This window comes from Puntigrus tetrazona, chromosome 6 (assembly GCF_018831695.1).
Source record: "Puntigrus tetrazona isolate hp1 chromosome 6, ASM1883169v1, whole genome shotgun sequence".
Lineage (NCBI taxonomy): Eukaryota > Metazoa > Chordata > Actinopteri > Cypriniformes > Cyprinidae > Puntigrus > Puntigrus tetrazona.
In genome coordinates this window covers 26,188,833-26,207,002 of record NC_056704.1, presented here as the reverse complement: position 1 = coordinate 26,207,002, position 18,170 = coordinate 26,188,833, and the positions used below count along the sequence as shown (strand labels likewise).

At 34.7% G+C, this 18,170-nt stretch overlaps 1 protein-coding gene across 2 annotated transcripts in view; it reads left to right on the top strand.

Moving 5' to 3' along the window:
* The window catches only part of cacna2d2a (calcium channel, voltage-dependent, alpha 2/delta subunit 2a), a 177,953-nt gene that overhangs the window by 66,399 nt on the left and 93,384 nt on the right, over positions 1–18,170 (top strand). For both annotated transcript variants that reach the window (XM_043241387.1, XM_043241386.1), the window contains exon 4: positions 17,480–17,539. In XM_043241387.1, coding sequence (XP_043097322.1) covers positions 17,480–17,539 — 60 coding nt within the window. The remainder of the gene's footprint in view (positions 1–17,479; positions 17,540–18,170) is intronic.

Genomic DNA, 18,170 nt, shown 5'->3' with positions numbered 1-18,170 from the left:
CTGAATTCCAGCATTTATCGGGTTCCTACGCGTCCACTTTTCCTTCTGCTTGTTTATGAGATATTTTAGCTAATTTGATTAAGCTTTCATAAGAGCACTGCAAAAAATGTGCTCAATCAGTATGATTTTGTCTTGTTTTCCGTCATTATGTTAAACATGTCAAACAATCAAAAAACTTGGTGCATGATTTTATAAGTGATTTTGTGATGACTTTATATAGTACATATATTTACGTTTCATTTGCATTACCTGAGGCTTATGCAGCTGTATGTTTACCTTAGCTTTGTGTATTTATTTATTATTTTGTCTTATAATACAAAAAAATTAAAATCATATTTATTAGATTTATGCTATTTTGTGTGTTTCATACTAATAAAAGCACACAAAAATATATATATATATATATATATATATATATATATATATATATATCAAACACAGTTTTATATAACTTATTTTAATGTTATATATTTATAAAATATAAAAAATATATTTTATTAAAAAAATGTATTTATTTAAAATTTAGTAAAAGCAAGAAAGAAGAAAAAGCAGGGAAATTATATATTTTGCTAATATTTGTAAAGAGAAAGTGTTTTTTTTTTTTGGTGCAGTACAGTAAATGCTTGAGTAGTATGTGTGCATTATGCACATATTCAAATTTTCAAATGAATTACATGAGGTTTCGTATGTTTGTTTTCTAATGTTCTTCTGTAAGCAAATTTCAGTCACATTACTGTTTTTTTACGAGCTCAAATTTGACTAATGTTCATTTAGGAAGCACTTCAGCCTCAGGCTGTCTCTCGTCCAGACTTCTTACTCTCGTGTCTTCTGCGGCCATGTCAGTCTGATATTTATTATCACGATTAGTTATGAGGCATTTGTAAGAACTGCGCAAGTTTGATTTCATTTGGACTGACTGGGTATCTATTCCAGAAGATGAAGCAGATTTATTCCAAGCTATCGAGGAAGCGAAGACCATTACAGCGCTTCAGTTTGTATGCTAATTGTTCTATAAATATCAGACAGGTTTACAGAGAGTGGAAAACGTTTGGAAGGACCTGTGATGGAGCTTTAGAGTGATGATACGCCAGACTGTGAACAAATGTTTGAAGACACCACCAGCAGCAGCGAGCGAGAGAGAGAGAGAGAGAGAGAGAGAGCGAGTGAAGGGGAAAAGAGAGTGAAGGAAACGGATAAGAGATGAATTGCTTTCTCGGGAGAATAAGAAAATGAGATTAGATCAGAAGTTTCAAGGCAGCTATAGCTTATCCTTTCACTATTTAAACTATCACAATACAAACAATCTCCTCAGACGCCGACGCTCTCTCCATACCTATCGAGTGTGTGTCGTCAGGAAATGTGCATCAAAGTCTTCAAACGCGCATTCTATAGGCTGGTTATGGTTTAAGTGACATAATTGATGTGTATGTTCAAAATGAAATGATGCGAAGGATGTTTTATAGAAAATGTGTGCTTTTTTTTTGTATGGTACAGTATTGTCTCGTTATATGTCTCATAATTGTAACGATTAATTCAGCTAGTGACTAATTGATGACTCATTGATCATTTTGAAGAAAATAGGCTTTGCGGTTTAAATTATGTTTTGTGTAAAACAAACTAAAATGATTCAAGAAAGTATTTCTTCTATGGCAAAATATTTTATATATATATATATATATATATATATATATATATATATATATATATATATATATATATAATTTAATTAATGCATAAAAATTGGCTAATTTCTATCTCAGTTCTAAGAAAAAAACTGAATTTTGAAGAAAAGAAAAATAATACAATAAAATAAAAATAGAAAAAAAAAGAATATATATATATATATATATATATATATATATATATATATATATGTATATATAAATAAACAACCGCAAGGTTAAAAAAAGGTTAAAATTGTGAAATGTAAATTTAGAATTTTAAAGAAAAAAAAAAAGAAAAGATGTAAGCTTTGTAAATGCGATTAATATATCTGATTCATACTTCTGATTCATATGCCACAGTAGAAATGGAGGACTGAGTGCAGTGCATTCTGGGATGATGTGTTCCAAGCAGAGTGATCTAATTGTGTTCTTCTCGTTTTGCGTGCTGTGCACTACATGCATGCTGCATACTTGATTATGCCATTCTCAACATGCTATGTCAGGGAGTACAGACAGAGACAAATGTGCATTAAATGGGTCACTTTTATGCCTCAACTTCCTTTCTGCAGAAAATGTGTACCCTAAAAAGACAGGCAAGTTTTCTTAAAGGTATCTTCGGGAAATTTGCTATTAGATCAGGTTAAAATCCAGGCCAGTTGTTCTCAGAAGACGGTGACAATTTAAAAAGCTCATCCTGGAAGATTAAAAACTGATGTTATGAATCCTCTAAGGACAGATGCGTCCCGCGGCACGAATAAAGTATGCTGTGTGTAGTCGTCTACATGGAGTTAGTGCATGTGCTTGCTTTAGTTTATGATGTCCTAAAGTTGCCACTAACCAGGGAAGGTCGTTCATTTTATTCATAATTATTCTAGAATATACTATGTTTAATCTGTTGTTATGTTTAATTGATATATTTCCTATTTGCATATTTTATTGTTTATATATATATATATATATATATATATATATATATATAGAGAGAGAGAGAGAGAGAGAGCATGTATTTTGTTATCTATCTATATATATGTATATATATATATATATATATATATATATATATATATATATATATATATATATATATATATATATATATTTTTTTTTTTTGTGTGTGTATATATATACCTATATCTATATCTATATATATATATATATATATATATATATATATATATATATTGTGTATATACACACACACACACACACACACACACACACACACACACACACACATATGTATATTACGTGTGTGTGTGTGTTATATAAGTGGAATTTAGGTCAGCATATATATTACATCTCTTGTAATGTAAATTACATCACTTATAAAATCATGCACCAAGCTCTGTGTTTATCTCGTTTCTTTTCTCATCATTTAAAAAACCCTAATCCATGTCTATCTGAGGCTTCATTTATGGTCGTTTATTACATGTCATAGCTGAAGGTTCTTTATAAATCAAGGTGGACTAATGCCGTTGGATAGAGACCAGTATCTGTTATATTTTTGTAAGTTTTTAGACTTTAATTATGTCCTGCGTCACCTGTGAATAGTAACCTGTACTCAGTCACGACTACAGAACAAACTAAAGACCGGCTCCTGGTCTCGGCTGGACATTAGCAGCGCCTCGGCGTGAGGATTTCTCAAGGGCCTTTTACCTGATTAGACTTAGATTAGAGAGCTCTTTCTCTCTCCCACATACTCGCCACATCTCTTTCCTTTGCACTTTTTCTCGGCCAAGTCTTCAAATTACATCTAATCCCTCATTTGCATCATCTTTAGATGAATAAATGTATTTTTGGATCAGTGGACGACCTCCAAAGGACAATGCTGCCTGGACGGTTTAAACTCACTGATTCTGTCTGATCTCCTTTGATTTTGCAGATCAATCCATCAGACGGGCACGTGAAGAATCCAGTATGAGTTTAGGCCGATCAGTGCTTCACTGTGGGAAACGTAACGTCACTCTATTGCAAAAAAAAAAACAAAAAAACGAAAAAAGTCATTTGGTGCAACTAGCGGAGAAGAAATTCACTTTCAAGCCACTTGGAAATACTTAGGGTTGACTGTATTTTTTTGTTTTTATTTGTTTTGTTTTTACGCTGTACCACAAATGAATGAGCACTTTTTAATGCTTTTGGATCATAACAACTTTACAGAGACAGTTCATGTCAGACATTATTGCTGCTTGGAAATATGTAGTTAAAATGGCTGAGTTTGGCAGACAGTCCCAGATTTCGGTGTGTCCTCATTTAAGTAGATAGGAGCTGCTCTTGCATGACCGAAATACTGTGCCAGTGTGGCCACTGAAGAAACTGACTTTCCTTGAAAGAGATTTTAATTGAGCTTGAATTGAATCCAGAATATTCATTTAAAAAACAGCTTCTGAGTATGTTTTGGTGCTGCTCAGCAGTGTTATTTATTGTATTACTGTATGTATTCAACAATAGTATTTCTTTATTTTTTTATTTTATTTTTAATAATGTTGTTATGTGCTTTTTAATTTTTTTATAAACTAATTTAATTTAATTTAATTTAATTTAATTTAATTTAATTTAATTTAATTTAATTTAATTTAATTTAATTAAGCTTCTTATATTTTAATTTTATTACGTCAGCTTTCAGTTAATTGCCAAGATTGCGTTTTTCATCTAATATTCATATTTTATTTTAGCTTTGTTTTAGTGATTTTCCGTAGCTTCAGTTAACAGCACTGGTGCTCAGGAAAGCATTCTGTCACATGTTAGTCACGTTAGCAGACTGCATTACTAGCATGCCACAGCGAGTAAACGTAAACCTATGTAATATCCGCTCGTGGACTGGACCGTTTTCACGTTGGGTTTCGAAGCGAGCAGCGGCTGGTATGAAGTCCATGTAAATGTAATGAAGTGAGCGAGTGCTGATTTCGGAGGTGGGATGTTGAATTGCTCTGAGCTGCTCGTATCATGGAAATGATTTCACTCCCCTCAACATCCACCCGTCTATCCACGTTTCCACGCTCCGTTTGCTCAAGGCCTCCATTTTAATTTGCCAATCTGTTGTAATTGCTTTGAGAGCTGGCTGGCTTGGCATATTTTTTTCAACCCCCCCTGAATCCGACACACACGTGCGTGTGTGTGTGTGTGTGTGTGTGTGTGTGTGCGCGCGTTCGCTCGTGGACATCGCACACACACTCCTGCAAACACGGCCGAGGCGCGTTGTCGAACACAAACGCTGTCTGTTCACCAAAGCGCCGACATTACCACGCTGTCATCTCACCGCAGATCTTCCCCTCCTGAATATGAAAAATACAATAACTCAGCGCCACAGATATCTGTCACCACGTGCTCCGTGTGACCTTTCTTTTTTCTTGCAGCGTTTCATGATTGCCGCCACGGATCTGAAGCTACATGAACGTGATTGAAGTAAAGGGCAACGAGATGGGAAGCAAAAATAAACAGTTCGCCCTTGAGCTCCAGACTGTGTGTGTGTGTGTGTGTGTGTGTTTCAGACAAGGAAGGGAGAGAAGGACGTGGAAGAGAGAGGGGCGGCTTGATAGACTAAGATAACACTGCCATGTCAGTACCTAAAAGAACATTGTTGGCTGTCATCTCTCGCCGACTATCTCGTCCGCTCTGTCTGTCTCTCTCTTCATCTCTGCTGTGTGTGTATATTACAGACTCTGTTCTTAAGGTTCTTAGTCCTACCTAGACAGCATATACTGTATGACTATACGTTTGTATTTTTTCCAGAACTTTGCATAATGGTATACAGTTTGGAAAAGCAGTTAAGCTGTAAACTATTCAAGGAAGTACATTTGAGCTGTTCTAAACCCAGTAGGCAGATTGAGCTGTTTTCCCTTTAGTTTAAGCAAGTGTGCAGTTTTCGGAAATGTGGTTGGTGTTCATTTTGTGTTTCTCTGTAGCTTTAGATTGGAATTGGTCTTGCGTGACTGTAATTGTTACTCGATTTTAGTCCGTTTTTATGTTGGGCATTGAGATATTCAACAACTGGTCAGTTTGTGTATTCATGTTTAATATAAGAAAACATAAGGAATATTTTGAATTGAAGGAATAAGGAATCAGTACTCTTCAGACTTGGATCTGTATAAAAATAATAATAAAAAAAAAAAAAATATATATATATATATATATATATATATATATATATATATATATATATATATATATATATATATATATATATATACACGTTCATAGAAAATATGAATCTAACTAAATTAAATTAGATTTGTTAGAATGTACCATTTAACTACATATTAAGTAGTGTTTACTAAGTTAAGGATCGCCATTGCTGTTGTAATTTTTATAACAAACTACAACTTTAAGTCTAGAATTTTTGTGTTTCACAGTTTATTTACAGTTTATTTACATTTGCATTTAAAACATTAACAATATTAAAATTAAAATTAAAATTTAAAGTGATATGCTGATACTATGATTGTCACCTGGAAGAAAAACAATAGAATTTTAGATTCTTTATTTCTATTTTTCATTTCAGTTTAAGGTTAAGTATGTTTTCGTTTGGTTTGTGTGTGATTTTCATTTTATTTTTCGTTTTAGTCATTTTAGTACTTATTAATATATTTCTATGATAATCTATATCATAGAAATATATAAAAATTATATATATTACTATAATAATCTTATATTTTAGTTGACAAGATTTCACATTTTAACCTTTTGTATATATATATATATATATATATATATATATATATATATATATATATATATTTTTTTTTTTTTTTTTTTTTTTTTTTGTTTAAAATGAAACCCAGAACATCCTAGCAACCACCTAACAACATATTTAGTACACATTGGCAACTGTTTTGATTTTATGGCTTAAACACAACTCAATTTTCTTCAGAAAATGCTTGAACCTAGGAAATGCCTCCAATGTTTGTCTTGTTAAAGCATGAAGTTGTAAGTATTGCAGCATGTTTTGAAATTCTTTTTGTAATCAGTGAGACATGCAAAGTTATTGCCTATGTAGTGTTTCTGAGTTAGGACGCTGTCTTGGAAGGTAGCTGTCTATGTAGATAGCAAACAGCGAGGACGCTGACTAGCAACAGAGCTTATGAGACCCGAAATGCTGACCTTCCCTTCTGCCTCGAGCCTAACGCACATCGAGATGATATTCGGATCAACATCAGAGCGCCACCGAGGGGTTTTCAGGGCGCCGCTGTTTGTGTGTGAATGTGTGTCCTCTATTTGCTTTACAAGCGCAGGTGACGGACTCAATGTGGCGACGTGTCTCTCTCCGTTTGTTTGTGTGGAACGGGCGGCAGGCGGCGAGTGTCCTCATGCCGTCCTCTTCAGCCCACGCTTGGCTTTTGTACAGAAGCTGTTGAGGCTGTTCAGCCAATGTCAGCATTTATGCTACCTGCACAAGCGTGTGTGTGTGTGTGTGTGTGTGTATCTTTGTATAGGGAACACTTGTAAAACCCAAAAACCCTGCATTGTGGAGGCATATCTTATAATGCCAATAAAGAAAACATAAAGGTGAATAAATTATTATTTATTTCAGAAATACAATAAAATTATAGTGTTAATGTCAATTGTTTGTGCTTCCATACAAATAAAAAAGTCAGAATTGATTATCAGATAAGATGGATGTTGCTCAACTATATTCAGACTGTTAAAATGTTAAAATGAATCAAACATCAAGTACCTTTTCATCAAAAAGGCTTTGTTTTGCCTTTGTAGGAAAGTTTCATTACCTTCATTTAAAGGTGAAGTACATGGTTAAAGGAATAGAAAAACAGAAAACTGTCACGTACCAATTTATTTACAATTACATTTTATCATTTAGCAGATACATTTATTCAAAATATTGTTAATCAAAACGTTGAGTCACATTATAATTACTTTTTAAGCTAGACTGGTAATGCATTAACTAACAATCAGCAAGACATTTATATTACAGTGTTTTTTTTTTTTTTATCTCGGTTAATGTTAGTTCATAAAAATGCAACTCTGTTTGTTGTAGGTTCATTTTAACTCAGGTTCATTAAATAATGTTAACAGATGCATGCTTTGATTTTAATAGTGCATTAGTAAATGCTGAATTGTGCTGTGTTGTCATAGTCGAAGTAAATGAGAACAAACTGATTGCTTTTAAGTATATATATATATATATATATATATATATATATATATATATATATATATATATAGTGAAAATTGCTTTAAATTGTAAATATTCTAAGAAATATAGCATGTATGTCTGTGCAGTGAATATAGTGTGCAATGGACATTTTTCTATCTGAGAATAGAATTAGAGAGTTAGGTATAAAATAAGTAAATGATTACAGAGTAGACTATTCATTGCAAAAATGTTGCATTTAAAGCCATCTAAATGTTTACTACGGGCCACATTTGACGTCATGTCAGACAGATTCTCTCGTGCATTTACACAACGTCAGATTTTAGAGCGATGTTTGCTCTTTTTGTCTCACGACCAGAAGCTCGACTGACGGCGGCCGTCATGAGTGTTTCGTCGGAGGAAAGGCCCTCTGTCTGGGACTCTGAAAACCCCTGAATTAAACAGACGGAGACATCCGAAATTCAAGGGTTTTCCAGAGAATGGGCTTTTTAGATTGTCTGGGCAGACATGTAGATTAGCGGTGGATTTCTACACCCACTCCACTTTTGTGTGTTTGTCATGTTCACTTGCCATCAGACCCATTATCTTGTTTATTCTCGTCCACTTGTGCTTGTTTTCTCAAAAGAGTTTCAATTAAATTCAGACAATCGTGCCTTCAGTCAGCCGGAGTGAATTAGAGAGGCTTGTCGGACAGAGGAGAGGAACGAAACCGGGAGGAGGAACGAGAGAAGGAATTATGCTTTAAAAACAATAGATGATATGTAAAGCTCCGATGTTTATTACAGTGTCTAGCATTGATAGATAGATCGAGAGAGAGGAAGAGAGGGATACCTTTAGGTAAGGTTAAAAGAAGTCTCTTGCTCACCAAAGCTGCATTTATTTGATCAAAAATGTTGTGAGAAATTGTGAAATGTTATTATAGTTTAAAAGAACTGTTTTCTATTTGAATATACTGTGAAATGTAATTTATTTTTGTGATTCAAAGCTGAATTTACTGCATAATTACTCTAGTTTTCTAGACGAAATAATTCTAATTTGCTGATTTACTGATCACAAATCATGTCTGATTATTATTAATGTTGAAAACAGCTGCTTCATATTTTTGTGGAAGCTGTAAGACATTTTTCTAAAAGCATTTGTAACATTATACATGTATTTACTGTCACTTTTAATCAGTTTAATGCGTCCTTGATGAAGTTTTGAACGGTAGTATACACATTATATTGTATTATATTTCTAAGTATGCAGTATGGAACATTTCAAACATCGTTTAAACAATTTTGAATGTTTTAATTCAGTGAATGTCGTTCGGTTGTGGGATAGATACAGTTTTTCTGGCATTTTAATACAAGGTTGACTAAAATGTCACGAAACATGAAATGGCACTGGCGCTTGTTTTACTCTCATAATGGGAAACTGTAACCAAAATGGAGTCGGAATTTGATGCGTTCTGGTGGGAATTAAATGCATAGCTGCTGTGATGACAAACTAGTGATTAGCAAAGAGCTAGAGAAACACTGATGAACATATGAGGGACAGAAGCTGAAAGTTTTGAATTCCAGTCTCTCCGTGTTTCTCTGGCGGTGTGTGCGTGAGCGTGTGCCCATCTGTTATTGTGCGTGTGTTCTGATTCAGTGACTGCAGTGATTGGGTTTAATCTCAGCTGAGCACCGAGGAGTGAACGAAGGGTTTAGAGCTTCGCTGCTCCACCTCGTCTGCAAACATCTGAGACCTGGACGCTGCTGCATTTTCCCCCAGGTTGTGGCCTGATCTCGTGGAAGTTGTGCGTTTGAAACTGTGGTTTGGACCAAACTGGCTCTGACACGCACAGGGGAGGACTGCGTTGCTCTGAGGTCGCTCTTTCGTTGCTAATCAAACTCAAATTGCATTCTCAGTCTCTGATGTTTCTTTTAAATACGCGTATGGTGTGAGCGGTTGTTGTCATGCGGAACGGGTGCGAAGTCGGTGTGAAAAGACGTTCAGATTAAAAAACTTTTGATGGTTCACCCAAAAATAAAAATTCGGTCATTATTTATTCAGTAGTTCCAAACCTGTATGACCTTCTTTGTTCTGTCGAACACAAAGGAAGATGTTTTGGGTCACCACTGACTTCCACAGTATTCCATAGTTTTTTATTTTCCATCTGTGGAGGTCAGTGGTGACCGAAACAGCCTGGTTACAAACTTTTTTTTTGAGACCCTTCTGTAAGAAGCTTCACTTGGGTTTTCTTGAATCTGTTTCTTTATCATCCTATTTTTTTCTGTCCGTCATCAGATGTTGACTTGCTCTTTCACATGCTTCAGTAGTTACTGTGTATTCTGAATGAAAGCCTTGAACTCTGATAATTGACCTCAGTGCATCAGACTCATTTCTAGAGTAGGCTATATTTGGCCTATCCTGCTATATACTACTCTGTATATCGTGCATGCAGTGAACGGAATTAAATATATTCTGTTTTCACCACCCAACCAATTCCTGATGCATAAAATCTAAATTCAGTCTATTTTTGATTAAATATCCTGTTTAATTAGAAGTAGGTCACGTTATTGAGGTAAAATAGGTTGCAAATGCCATTTGATTTTGATTTAAAGACATTTCTGCTCAGACTTAGGTTAAAGCTCGACTTGAAATGCAAAATAACCATATTTATGTACTATATAGTTGGACGGCACAGAATTAACTCAGCAGTGTGTTGCATCTCTTTTATTTTTCGTCACTGTAATAGTTTTCATTAATAGTCTAAATGGATTATTGTTTTTATATTTTTTGTTTTCAGTTACATTTTATTCGTTATTTATATGCCTATATATTTGTTTATTTTTATTTCAGATTTAGTTATTGTAGTACATTATAGGTTAAACTAAATTAATATTATTTATAAAATGTCTTTATTTTAATTTAATTGGTTTAAATATCATTAAGAGTTTATTAAATTTATATCATTTATTATATTATATTATTATATTATTATTATTATTATCATTATTATTATTTTCTTTAGAATTTAAGTATTTATAGTTTTTATTTTAATTAATAAAAATATTTAATAACAGTATTATAACAGAAAATAATGATAGTATCCTGTATATTGTGTAGTAGTAGTTATATAATGCTAGTATGCATTCTATTCTCAACACAGCCACATTGTGTGTGTGTGTGTGTGTGTGTGTGTGTGTGTGTGTGTCGTTCTCCTGGACTATGTATGTGACTGATTATAGTTGCCCTTTGAGTTACTGTGAAAAAGCAGTTATGAAAAGTTTTTCATTTTAACAGCTCTTGGAAAGGATTTTTTATATTCCTGGAAAGAGAGAGAGAGAGAGAGAGAAAGAGAGAGAGAGAGAGAGAGAGAGAGAGAGAGAGAGAGAGAGAGAGAGAGAGAGAGAGAGAGAGAGAGAGAGAGAGAGAGAGAGAGAGAGAGAGAGAGAGAGAGTGAGTGAGAGAGAGAGAGAGAGAGAGAGAGAGAGAGAGAGAGAGAGAGAGAGAGAGAGAGAGAGAGAGAGAGAGAGAGAGAGAGAGAGAGAGAGAGAGAGAGAGAGAGAGAGAGAGAGAGAGAAGCTGAGAGGCAAAGAGGAGAGTATAGAGAGAGAGAGAGAGCTAATGAAAAGGCGAGAGAGGAAAAGATCTATCTGTCATTGTCTTTGGTTTCTAAGCTATTTGTTTTGTGCACTGATCTCATTCTTCATGCAGGACGGGTCACACGCTGCAGTTTAATTCCGTGGGTCAGGGGTTTGGGGTTTGTTTAAATCCCTGCAACAGTAACATCGAAGCGTGCTTTAGCAATCACACCGAATATTGTCTGACAAAGAGAGATTGAGCGCGGGAAAGATGGACAAAATGAGCGAAGGAAAGGAAGATGGATGGACAGAAAGGAAGTTAAGGCAATAAGAGGAGAACAGCAAGACAGTTCAAAACAATAAGTCTGAGAGATTGAATTGCTGTGACGCAGAGATGAGAGACACGATTACTGATCAGACAGATAAAGAAGCCATATTGGATTTTCACTCGGCCTCCTTTGCTGACTTTTAAAATGCCACTTTGCTGTCTGCAAACTCCAAGACAATGCTTTAATTAAAAGAGAAATATGAAATGGCATTCGCAACAGTTTTATTATAACTGAAATAAATTCTCATTCTCATTAAATATTGTCCAAATCTGTGTTAGTGAGCATTTCTCCTATCATATCAAGATGCTGATTAGACAGTGTGTGTGTGTGTGTGTGTTGTGGTTGAATGATTCGATTGAATGGATATAGAGGAAGTTATTGGATCATGCAGAGGAGGTAGTTTAAATAAAGAATTATTAAAACGAGAAACGTTTTGGATCTATAAGCTTAAATCACTTACTCCCAATGGCATGAATGAGGATCTCTCTGTTCTCCTTGAATCAATTACAGTTGGTTGAATCAGTATGCAATATTGTTGCAGAGTAGATCTTCAGCATCCAGTGTGATTATTAATGACGATGTGCATTTAATCATCGTGTTTTCCATTGTTAAAAGTAAAGCTTGCTGAGGCTTTGTAGACCTCTAAGAGCGCTAAAAATGAAATCCCAAGTAATACGTTTGAATAAGAAATATATTGTAGTGCAGTGGTTAATGGTTTCGGTTTAATGTTGAAATGCAATATGCGAGTTTTTAATGAATGAACATTAGTAAATGAAAGGTGATGTCAAAGCAGGGTATTGAGGATATTGTTTTAACACACTAAAGAAGGTCTTTGAGGCGAAACGTCTGTATCCTTGTCCTGCTGGTGATATATGTAAAATAAAACAACAAGAAAAGAGCGTTTCATTTGAGTGCGGATCAGGGATGAAAATGCTATTACAGGTTTATTAGGAATTACGATTGTTTTAAGAATATCTTGCATTGATGTATTGTGTGCAGAATGACCGGAGAGATTTATTCAGACAGTACACAGGATCAGTTCACTTTGTCTTTATGTATTACCCAGAGAAGGCCAAGCTAAACACGCTTGACAAATTTGCACTCTACTGTAAATATTGCAGCAATCAGAAGTGTCATAGCTGTTTAACTGTGCATGTGTGATTTGTGCACAGCTTAGCGGTCATCAATCAGTGATCCAATGGCCTCTCAGAGTTAAATGTCAGCTAATGTAGTCTCAGCATTAACAGCGAATGCCCTCAGGTTACCCGTAGCGAGCTGATTATATTCAGCTACAGATTTTAGAATAATATGAGTATGTGCGATACAGCCTGTCACACGCAGCTCTGTGTAAACGAACCAGTTAGTTAGTTAGTGTAGACTAGCTGTGGCATTAGACTGTAAAACTTGGTTTTAATAGTAGTGGCTAATAATAGAGGTTCCAACTTATTTATTTAATGCATTTCTTTCATCTCTTTTATCTTTTTTGCCTTTACAACTTTAATCAATGTGTTTGCTAACATTAACAAATGAATGAATTAATTTTACTTAATTTACCTTTTTCAAATTGAATTAATTTAGTTATTTAAAAAGTTAAAAAATGTTTATGTGTCTATATAAAAAAACAAGCAAATTAAAATAAATGAATAATTGAAATTGTACAAAAAAAATAATTACAATTACAATTATTTATTTTAATTTGCAGTTCAGTCAAACAAATATAATCAAATATAATCAATAAAATACAATGAAATAACAGTGTATTTATTTTTTTTAATTCTATATAGCTTTTCTTAACTAAATGAATAAATAAGCTTCAAACCACATTCCTGTGTGGAGTGAATTGGATTGAAATCTGATTTATTAAAATGTGTTTCAGTCTGATTTGTTAGATCCAAACTTGTATTCAAGACACTTCCTACAAGATGCACTTAATAAAGTTGTGTTTCACCAGTTTTCCCACTCCATATTTCAAACTTTGCGGCTTTCACTATAGAGTAAACAGCGAGTATAATTTTGCGCCTCGAATGGAGTGAATGACAGAGTTGCAGTGATACCGACTCATTGCCAAACATCGCAGTTCTGTTCAGTGCTGCAGAAATTACAACAAACAATGCATTACACTTATTAAAGGGAGGTCTTATATTCTTACTTCATAAGCACCACTGTGGCTTAAAAATGCACGAAAGGCATAGGATGGCGTATAGATGTGGATAATGTCCCTCATGCAAGTCTGGTCAATAGACATAGTGTTTAATACGGTTTGAATTGGCACCCTGGAGTGGAGTGTCATTTGGCGCTTGCATTACTCCTAATGGTGTAGCCATTAAACGCAACTCACCTCTCAAGCGCTCGCTCTGTTATTTCTCTAACATTAGGTACATTACCGCAGCCAGCCTATTAGTCGTTTAAGCCGCAGTTTGAAAGCTTTCGAATGCAGTCAATGAAAGGTATGTAATTGATATTTTTGAAGGCTTTATATGAGGGCTCTTTTGTCGAGAGTCGAGTGATGGAGATGGTCTGGAAGTCTGCCCGCTTTCCCGCTGGAAACGAGTGGGAGGTTTTTTTTTGCACCTTGAGCCCGGAGACGGGCGGCAGGTGTTCGTGGGTGAGTCTGGACGCAGATCAGGTGAATCTCCCCGGGAGCATCACGAAGAACGGGGCTCGAGAGCGTGAATCACCTGTGTGGGAGCTGCTCTGATTACACTACGTCCGATGGTGTCCGAAAATGGAGATCGAAAACAATATCGCGCTCCCACGCATGATTAAATCAGTAGCTCACCCGGAATGGAAGATTCTGGCTAATCTTTTACGAGCTCTCATGTCGTTCCAAAGCTTGCTGCCTGCTCTGTTGAACAAAAGGAGACGTTTAGAGGAATGTTCACGCTGCCCTTGTTCAAAACGTTAAAAGAGCACCGTCTTGAGACTCTTTGGACGTACAGTGGAGTGCATTCGAGATAAATTTTTTTAGTTTGTCTGTTGCACAAGAATATAACCCATGGTTTTTCAGGGTTGGTGCACTGGAACGCATTCTCAGTTTAGAACTGGATTTAGTTCAGAATTGCATTTTTATCATGTTAGAATTCAATTATTTTAAAACATGCTTGTTCAAGTGAATTGACTGATTGATTAATTGATTCATGTATTAGATTGTGTTTTTTTACATGTTTGAAATAAATAGCAATACACAATTATTTGATTTATAAATTGTTATATATTTTATTGTATTAATAATGATTGACTTATTTATTAGATTGTTTTTTCTTTTCTGAAATAAATTGCAATAATAAATTATTATTCAAATTATTATATATTATATATATATATATATATATATATATATTAATTTATATTATTATTTATATAAAAATTATTTTCAATATTATATTGTGAATTCATATATTATTAAAATGTATATAAACATGAATATTACATATATTACTAAACAATGCACTTATTTATTAGATTAATTATGTGTTTTACACCTGAACACTATAAAAGTAATGTTTAAATGTCTGACTGATGGACAAGCAGATTTGATTTCCCAAAATCTGTTATTTGTTTAAATCGCAGTACTGAAAATTCCCATGAGGATCGTTCCTGTTCAACTTTATGCGTAACATGGCAATTCAACACACTCACTCACGAATTGAAAGGGAAGCGATTCTTCAGTTCTGAGTTACTTAAGCATTTTTTGTTTCCCTGTGGGGGAAAGACATGGCAGAATTTCATGCCCAGTTGTCCTTTCATAATTTTTCTGGCATCTCAACTGTGAACCTCAAGTGGCTCTCGTTAGACGAACAGCTCGTTCAAACTCTGGAGACACTGTCTGAACAGTTCTAGTGATTATTAGCGGGAAAAAAACTTTTGCCAACTTTCCTCGGTCTTTATGTGGGCAAGCTCACTGATCTGTGGCGCCGTCTGAAGCTGTCAGGTGTTCGTTTCTCCTTCATGAGCACAGGAAGTGAGAACTGCATAGGTCAGATAAAAACTCCGCTCTCACTTCCAGATGGAGAGAGCGTCTTTTCCACACTTTTACTAGGATCAGCTACTTATAAAATTTGCATGGTCCACATTTAACCAATTAGTAGTGCTGATGCAATCAATATGCAGCCAATTAAACACATGCCTCCTTTAGACGGCAACATGTTGGACGGGAGTCTGTTGCCGCAACTCAGAATCTCCTGCGTTCTGTTTGGAAAAGTGCAATAGCGTGCAAATTTAAGAAGGAACGTCCCACATCTCACCTGAAAATATTACGCTGCATTCTAAAATTGCAAACTCTGCGTTCTTAACAGTGCGCAAAATTTGCATTGGTGCATCATTTGGTATGCTGTTTTCAAAATATACATACTGATATTAACCATGCAGGTGTTAATTATTAGAATTACTTCCAAAAAAAACACAATTTAAGATGCGCTGAGGCTAATTTCGCATGCTGCCAAGAATGCATACGCCTATTAGGGATGCAGCCGAATTTTGTTTGTACTGTAACACCATTGCTACTTTAGTATATTGTTGAGCTCTAGAAAAGAATGTACTTTATTGCCTGATATTGCTCAAAATCATAATTTGCTGTATTATTAGGGACGATGATTTTGTTTTAAACGTTTCACCATAAATAACAAAAAAATGTGTGAATCTGCAAATGAACGACTTGAAAAACATGCAAACACAAAAAGTTTTTTTTTTTGATAACTTTGTCATAACACGTACTCGAAAGCACATGCTCGCCATCATCAGCGAAGCACGCACTTAGTGCATAGCAGAAGAACGCAGATAGTGCCGCAGCCTGTGAGTCAGTGCAGTGAATGTAGATTTCTGGGAAACATCTGTCACGCTGACTTTCCGGGAAAAGTTTGCTGACATGTTGAGCAGGTTGAAGTGTATTATCACCATTAGCACAGAGGAGTGGGTTGTTTCTGTAGAGCCGGAGCTTTTCAATGATGATGACGCATGTAATGAATCTATAACATGCTGAGCGGCCCACGTGTTCTGAGAAGTGTGTCAAGAGACGATTTATCCTACGGTAAAAAACAATACATCAAACACTTTATGGACGATTTGTACGATTCCGGTGCTGCATTTTTTGTGCTAATTTGTAAAGACTCGTTGTCAGAACTTGAAATGAAGTAAATAAACCGATTAGGCAAATTTGCTGAAAATAATTGTATAATGCATGTTGTTTTAGATAAATCGCATTGTATTTTATCTCGAATAAAATAGCGCTCTGGTGTTTCTCCTTTTACCACCAATGAAACTTTGGAAAAGCGATTCCTGCAGTTTGGCGTGCCGTTCTCCATCTAAATTGACCATCATGTGCTGATTCATTTATAATTATTACGAATTATTATTCGTGCAGCGTGAGCCCGCGTTAATTGAGAAACCTCACGGAATATTTGTACTTTTAAAAATTCATTTTTCACACCTCGTAGCCTTTTTTAAATCGAACCGGCGAAGACAAAAACGTGTTTGAAAATGTGGACGGCTCCATCATTTTGAGTCGCTTTGACCCAGAAACACTTTGAGTTTTAAGCTCTGAAATAAAAAGCTAAGTCTCGGCCGTCATTTGAATAATGATGCGTCTGCAACAGTTTGAAGTAGAAACATAAAAATAATCATTCGGATTTGACTGTTTCGGCGCTGAAGTGACCTTCTTGAAGTCACAAATCTTGAAACTTGAAATGGTGCAAACTCACAGGACCTAAAATATATGTTTTACCCTAAATCGTTTTATAGTCGTTTTATATTTCAGACTTCAGCTTGTTTGTGTGCTGTAATCCACGTTCCTTCAACTTTGACATTTGTGTCTTTCTTTCTGTCTTTCAGAGATTGGCTAGAGAAGCTGAAGACATCCAGCGTGAGCACTCGTGGCAAGATGCAATCAAAGTGAGAATACCATTTGCTTTCTTTCAGTAATTCAGTAATAACTACTGCCGCAGAAATTTGCAGTTGCTATGAATACTTTTTGTTTGCGTGTGTTATTGATTTAGTATTAAGTTTTGTTCTTTTTTCTCATTAGATTTAATCGTTTACCTTTTTGTTTATATTTTAATTGTAATTTTTAGTAAAACAATTTTAAGTTAAGCTTTAATTTACTATATAGTCTCTATATAGTTGTCAAGTTTAAGTTTTTCTATTTATTTTAGTATTTGAAGTTAAACTAAATGAAAATTAAAAGCTTTTGAATGCATTTTTATTTTTAATTTAATGTTTTTATAATTTATTTCAAATATATATATATATATATATATATATATATATATATATATATATATATATATTTTTTTTTTTTTTTATTTATTATTATTTATTTATTTATTTTTAATGATGATAAACCCTGCCATGAAAAACCGTTCCGAAGCGGGCATGCAAAGTTTGCCAGCGAGATGCACTGACAGATAGGCTAAAGCTGAAAATCCCACTCCGTCCTTGTCCTAAATAACTGACAAGCTAACATTAAGCGTATCAGCCGGCCTGTATTTTTACATAGGCACACAGTTGCTTTGAAATGGTCCTT